The sequence below is a fragment of the Atta colombica genome, unplaced genomic scaffold (genome assembly GCF_001594045.1).
Source record: "Atta colombica isolate Treedump-2 unplaced genomic scaffold, Acol1.0 scaffold111, whole genome shotgun sequence".
Classification (NCBI taxonomy): domain Eukaryota; kingdom Metazoa; phylum Arthropoda; class Insecta; order Hymenoptera; family Formicidae; genus Atta; species Atta colombica.
Genome location: NW_017259197.1, coordinates 1,954,982 through 1,962,204, shown reverse-complemented (window position 1 = coordinate 1,962,204; position 7,223 = coordinate 1,954,982). Strand labels below are relative to the sequence as shown.

The window sequence follows — 7,223 nt, the reverse complement described above, 5'->3', positions numbered from 1 at the left end:
TAATAATTATTTGTAATAATTATATATAAAAATTTTTTTAATAGTATAGAATTTTTGATACCACATTGACGAAAAAAAAACCAAAAGCGGGTTACTTTTAAATCTTCTAATTATTAAAACTTTGAAGCGAACAATACTGTTAATTTCCGAATATTTTTTAAATTCTTTCACATTAAAAAAAATTAGTCTTCCATTTTGAATAATCTGATGCAAATTTCTTTTATGTATGTACTTTCTACTGATTACTTGTATTTTTCTGGAAAGAATTATTTTTTCGAAACAACAGAAAAATATTTTTTTTTAAATATGAGAAATTAAGAAAAATATTTAAAAAATTAAAAAACTTTTCCATTTTTTTTTTTTAATAATTTTGGTGCTTAGTAGAATTGTGGTCTGCCTCTAATTCTCCGATGTGATATCAAAAAATCTCTATCGCATTATTTTAAAGATTTTTATTCAGTATAAAGATAATAATTAAAAGTTATCAACTTTTAGAGATTAATGTGAAAGTTATTTAACAAATACTTTTTAAATTTTAACTTTAAAGAATATATAATAATGAACCGTAGAAAAAAGATTTATAGAAACTTACGAAATTATTTTCATCTCTATGAGGGATTGCCCATTTTCAGAAATATCCTGTATATGCAATTTATAAATAACTGTCAGACTAATGTTCATCTATTATTATACATACCGATTTCTTCGTTGAATCATTGGTGTTTTTAATGTGCCGTCATGAATAATCACCTGGTTTGCATCTATTTCTTCACATTCCGAACTGTCTTCAGAAATGTCTGTAATAACATATACATAATATTAAAATATTTTAACATACATCTTTGTACATCTAAAATGTTATATTAACTTATTACATAACACTTAGAAGTATTAAAAAATTAAAAATTTTATTGATATAACTTTAACTCTTTTTATGCATATAAAAATGCATATAAATTTAATTAAAGTATCAAACGTATTTTTTCTAAAAGCTTTTCAAATTGCTTTGCCCATATTTTTCAAAAATTATTTTCCGGAAATATCCTAATTTTCAAACAATGTATTGATTTTATTTTTTATCCACTAATTTTAAAAGAGAAAATATTATACAACACATTTAACTCCATTTTGTCGAGCTCTATTCGATACATCGGATAATCCGACTGATACTGTGTAAACTGAATGCGATAGCATCGATCGCTAAGTGACGCTAAATTCATTCCTGCCTCACCCTCTTCAACACGTTCTTGTTTACGAACACGAGAGAGAACTGGACTGTGGCACAGCATAGCAGTATTACCAAGCACATCATCGATATCAGTATGCTCGCCAATAAATAAGGGCAATGTAGAGGGTCGTTTCCGTGGTGGCAATCTTCGAGGTGTCGATTGTACATTATCATAAGGAGATTTTCGTCCCCCATAATTATCTGGCGGATCAGGTGGATTTTCGACCTGCAATAAAAACAACAAACTGGAGAATTTCCTATTTCTTAATAATAATATTTCTTTTTTTTTATCAAAAATATTAATATCTTAAAAGAAATATTAATTAAAAGAAATTTTAATAATATTTCTTTTATTTTCATTATTTAATTATTTCATTTTTTTTAAAATGTAATAAATAAAATAGCGCTATAATGTTAGTACGATAACATTTGTTAATTACTTTTAATGAGCTTTTAATAATGAATAGAAAAACAAGAAAATAAAAGAATAAATAATATTATTGATTGACATGCAAGATTCAATAATTAATGCTATTTTCTTTATGTGATTAATATCTATATGATATATTCGTTAGCTAAATTATTTTCAGATATTAATAACTTTATTATTAAATTGTTCAAGATATTTTGAAAAATTCAATACTTTCAATAATTGATTATAAGTAAATATAAACCTAAAGAATATTTATATTTTCTTATCTAGTGCACAAATTATACGTAATACACTTTATTAATAGCTTAAATAAGCTTCATAAACTTATCTCTCTTTTTTTTGGATTATTATAATCTTTTATAATTAGAGATTTATTAGATCGTACAAAATTATTATCAGAATAACGTATAAAGTAAGGAAATAATAAATGTTATGTATTATGATCAATTTTACCCCTTCTGGACTAGCACGATCTCCTAACGGCTCGGATGGTGGTGGTGGAAATTCGATAGGAAATCTAGAGAGACTTCTTTTAATACATGTCTCAGATTCGGGGTTAATACCGATATCGATCTTCTCATATGACTCGGAAGAGTCGGAAGTGCTGTTAGGAATTTCCACGGGAATCCTGACGACTCCGTCAGGAACATTGGAGGAGCTATCCATCCACCATGCCTTCTCCCCAGATTCAATATGTCGGATTTTCTTAAGCGGTTTTGAAGAATAAATACTCTCGTTAACGACAGGGTTGTTAGTACTTTGATTATCAGCAGGCACCACTGGAATAACCTCGATGCCTTCCGGAACGTTTTCAGGATCGTCGCTCATCCACCACGCTCGTTCACCGGACTGCTGATGCCTGATACGATTTCGTCGATCAGCTGACCGAAAACTACCTCGACTAGATCCCCGTCTCGAAATAGAAGACACCGGTGATTTTTTTGTTTCTTCCGTTGCAACATCATCTAACCACCATGCGTATTCTTCTGATCCTTGTCGCCAAATTTTAAGTTTATATTTTCCTGGCAATACGTACAAAAAATAATATATGTATAAATGCAAGGATTTAATAGTATTTTTAAATTAAAATTGCTAAACATTATAAATAATTTATAAAAAGAATTAATTAATTAATTAAATGTTGATAATTAAATCATAAAATAACTGCTATTAATTAATTAATCATATCGATATTTAAATATGCAATAAATGTTGCAATAACTTGTTAATTTTAAATAAAAATAATAATTATATATTTTCAAAGTATTTAATAAATATATATAAATATATGATATATGATAATAAATATATGAAATAATAATTTGTATCTTTTACTATCACATGATTTTACAAAACGTGATTGAAAATATAAACTAAGCATACCATCTTATATATTTAAATATATTACACATATATGATAAATGTAATAGCTTGCTGTACATATATATAAATGTAATTAACTTACCGTCATCCGGTAAGGCCGTGCTAACTGTTGTGTCCTGACTAATGTCATTGTTCCATGAATTAGCTCTTTGAACTCCCTCAGGAACATTATCGGAATTTGAATCCAACCACCATGGCTTTTCGCCGGAAGACTGATGTTGAATCTTCATATTATTTCCTCTTATCCCGTCATTCTTTGGGGAATTAGTGAAGCTAGGATCCTTTGATAAATTCTGACCGATTGACTTCGAAGATGGCTGTCCTGATTTATTATTGACTTCATAATTTTCTTCAAAAGACTCAACCCAACCATCTGATTTATTTGTATCATCGGAATCTTGACTTTTATTCTTAAAAAAATTTGTTACTGGCGCTAATGCTCTCATCAGAAAGGACTTGGCCTCTTCTGTCTTCACGGAACGATCACTTTTAGATCTTGGATTAGAGGGTGGTCTAGGTGGTTTTTCCGTCATCATTGACATATCATCAGCCGACGACGCCAACACACTTGTTTTCGACGATCCCGCACTGATTTTACCTTTCACTTCGCGCGTAGGCGATTTTGTTCTTTTTCTTCTCCGTCTCGATCCTGTCTTGTCAGTATGATCGTTGTCATCTTCGCTGCTGGAGGAATTTACAGAGGTCGACTGACTACTAGTACTGGAATTGATCCCAGGCCTCTTTTTTATTCCGCAAGGTGACTTTGAGCCACTTTTCGATTCTTCCCATTTAGTTGAACCATTCGAATTATTTCTGCCAAGCATTGGCTTTGATTCTGCAGACGGAATTCTGAACCTCGATTGTCCAGACTTCATTGAGGTTAAGGATCCCGAAGATACTGTCTGGGGAATATGCCCCGAAGTCATTTCAGAATCCTGAGAGCTGACGGAAATATTCCTTTGATTTTTTTTTCTTCTCGCGTACTTAGAGCATGATAAGTCACCATTCTCCATGTTCAAGGTCGACTTGCGGAAATCCTTGTTCACGTACTTCGCTGCCACGGAGCACTTTGGCGTGGCGGCGGTCGTAGTATCATTCTTCGGCACAGGTGGTTTGCCGCGCGCGTCCGGCGAACCGCCTTGTCGTAAATTCACTGACGATAGGATCGAACTGGTGGATGATTTTCCGGGCGATGGCGGCGTTGTCGTTTTTATTTTTATACCCTGACTCGTCACCGAACTAGCTGACGATGATTTCGATCTGCCAATTGGCATATTTACAGAAGATCCATCTGACGAGCCGGTTCGCGTCATTTGACGCGGAATGTTCTTCATCGGTATATTCCGAGTTTGTGATGTCGATGCTGAACGACTTTGCGAAGAACCGCTTTTAATAAAAAATATTAAAATATTAATAAAAAAAATTAGTTACTTAATCCAGATCGGTTTTAATTTTTTGCGCATTTTTTCTTTGCTACAGATTTGTAATCAAATTTTGCGTCTTTTAAAGTCATAGATCATTTATCGTAATTGGATCTTTTCTACGTTTTTACATTACATATAATGACTATGCACTATAATATTCAGTTCTTATATGATTTAATATAATTTATATACAATTATTTTCTAAAATTTTTATATATTTAATAAAATACTATTTATGGCAGAAATTTTATTTGTTAAATGTTATCAAAAAAACAACATTAACCTATTGTTTGTCTTTTTGATGAATAAGATAATGCAATTTATTCACATTATAAAAATACACGCAATTTAACAAATTATAATTAATTTTATTGTAATCTTGACAATTTATAATTAATATAAAAAATTTCTTTATGTATGTCTAATAATAAACTTTATAGGATACAGGTTTACATACCTTGATGTCGAATCTTTTCTTTGTGAAATATCACGCTTTTGAGAAGTAACTTCTTCATTTTGATCTTGACTATGCCCTTCGACAATTCGAAGAGATTCTTCTCTAGAAGAAGAGTTGGTATCAGATTTGGAAATGGATCCTCTTCTTTCGTTGTAAGCGTTAAGTTTCGATGATGTTATTTCATTCTTTAAAGAGCATTTAGATATTTTTGTTTCATTTTTTGGTGAAGTATGTTTCAATCGCAAAATGGACGATTTTTTTTTGTTATATTCATCACATTTCGATACATCTTGTGAATCCTTCGTTATTGAATCCTCTCTGCGATAAAAAGCGAGATTCTGATTATTGGAACTTCTTAAATTGTTGGAGCTTCCGTTTGTTTCAGTCTTTCGTGCACCACAGCAACACCGTTCACTACCATGAATTCTATCGTCTTTATTTATGCTATGAATATTTTGACAGTTTGACGATGTCTTCAAATCATTAGACGCTAATAAAGTCTCGTTATTAGTTGTGCAACTTAAATCACTGAAAAATTTCTCATTTTGATTTTTATTATCAGAATTATGTATGTCTTGATTTAAATTTGATAATTCTTTGACAGAAGATTCATTTTTCGATGCTTCTTTCATTCTCTTATATGTGAAGTTATTAAGTCTACCACTAGAAGAGCTCGCATTAGTATATCCTCTAGACGAATAAATAGATGGATTACCAGTTGAGGATGCACTTGAATATTTATCCAAATACGTTGACCAGGGTACACCAGATGCTCTGTTGCTGCTGCCATACCTCGAGAATCTTGACGGTTCTTCCATTTGATCACACTGTATTTCTTCGTCAGTAGTATCCGCCAATTTTCGATGTTTAATCACTTCGTTTTGTTGAACGATGTTGATCTCTGCTCGTTTATTTCTGACATAGGACGAAGAAGCTGGAGGCGTCGGTGAAGTACCTCTTGTCACTACCGTTAATGTCACAAACTCGTTATTAGGAAGTTTATTGTTGATTTCATTCTCTTCTATTTGATTTGTAGTTTTTGACAATTCGTGGTGACTATCTTTGTCAGATTTCATAGTAAACCTTGATTTTTCTTTTTCTTCTTCTTCTTTTTGATTAGTTGCTTTATTGTTCAAATTTCGAAATCTTCCTCCTGCGGAGTAGTTTATAGTTGTGGACATTCGTTCGTTGCCACTTCGCGATGAAAGAAATCGCGAACCAGCTGCCGAAAATCTCGAGATTGTTGAGCTCGATTCGGATGTATCTAAAAAATTTATTTCTTTTAACATTAGTTGTTTATTTATCTCATTGTCAGATTTAAAATGTTATAAATTATATAGAATAATAATGATTAAGAATTTTTAGAGTTGTAAAGTATTTACAAAATATTAATTATCGCAAGCAAATTTCAATAAATATTCTTTCAAAGTTTATTATTAATGTAATAGAAACACTTTAAAAAATGTCTTACTTTAAGAATTCTGAATTTTAAACATATGCCTAAATATGCAAATTATTATATTTATACATAATATTTATAATAATAATATAAAATACTTACAAGATTTTTTTTTTCATATTCTTTAATTCATAATATAATACATAATTAAAAGTTGTGCACAATAAAAAAATATAATAAAAAACTTACTAGGCGAAGCAGCTGAACGACTGTAAGACGGCGCTCGTGAATAGACTCTGAAAGAATTCGTTTTTCCGACACCGACTTCGGGACTGGGCTCACGCGACGTTTTTCCGGAATTGGGACGTAATCCTCTATAGGAAACCGGCGGATGGTCCTTCTTTTCGGTTCTACCATCGTTACCGTAACTTCGGCCGAAACTCGATCCGGGATATGTGCTGGATCCGTACCTCGATATTCCTTCGGGTTCTCTGCTCTTTTCCCGCGAAGCCGGTCGGTTATATCTGTCCAACACGGAAGACGGCCTCTCCGATGTTTTGCCAGCTGAGAACGAGTACTTCTCAAGGAGAGACGACCTACTATCAGATAGCGGACTTTTCGCCCTCACGTCTTCGGACGACGATCTTCCGGAATGCAATCGACTTTTATCGATATTCTTAGTACCTATGATTTAAGAAAAACTTTGACTTGTGTACGTCATTTCTCTCCTAAAGGAATAATATGTGTGCATTTTTATATTACTAAATATTGTAATTACTAATTATTTCTAGTTGTAGATATAAATTTTATATAATATTGCTAACACGTAATAACACTATATAGCCAAAATGTTGTGCAGTAATATTAATAATATTACAAACTAATATTACAAACAGAAT

General features: G+C 31.6%; 1 protein-coding gene across 1 annotated transcript in view; it reads right to left on the bottom strand.

The window, feature by feature from the left end:
- Nucleotides 1-608: 608 nt before the first annotated feature.
- LOC108693911 (serine-rich adhesin for platelets-like) overlaps nucleotides 609-7,223 on the bottom strand; it is a 21,184-nt gene continuing 14,569 nt past the window's right edge. The window contains exons 3-10 of the mRNA XM_018203108.1: nucleotides 6,574-7,008; nucleotides 5,213-6,189; nucleotides 4,926-5,110; nucleotides 3,127-4,430; nucleotides 2,115-2,683; nucleotides 1,232-1,454; nucleotides 698-797; nucleotides 609-639 (exon numbers count right to left, since the gene is read on the bottom strand). Coding sequence (XP_018058597.1) covers nucleotides 609-639; nucleotides 698-797; nucleotides 1,232-1,454; nucleotides 2,115-2,683; nucleotides 3,127-4,430; nucleotides 4,926-5,110; nucleotides 5,213-6,189; nucleotides 6,574-7,008 — 3,824 coding nt within the window. The remainder of the gene's footprint in view (nucleotides 640-697; nucleotides 798-1,231; nucleotides 1,455-2,114; nucleotides 2,684-3,126; nucleotides 4,431-4,925; nucleotides 5,111-5,212; nucleotides 6,190-6,573; nucleotides 7,009-7,223) is intronic.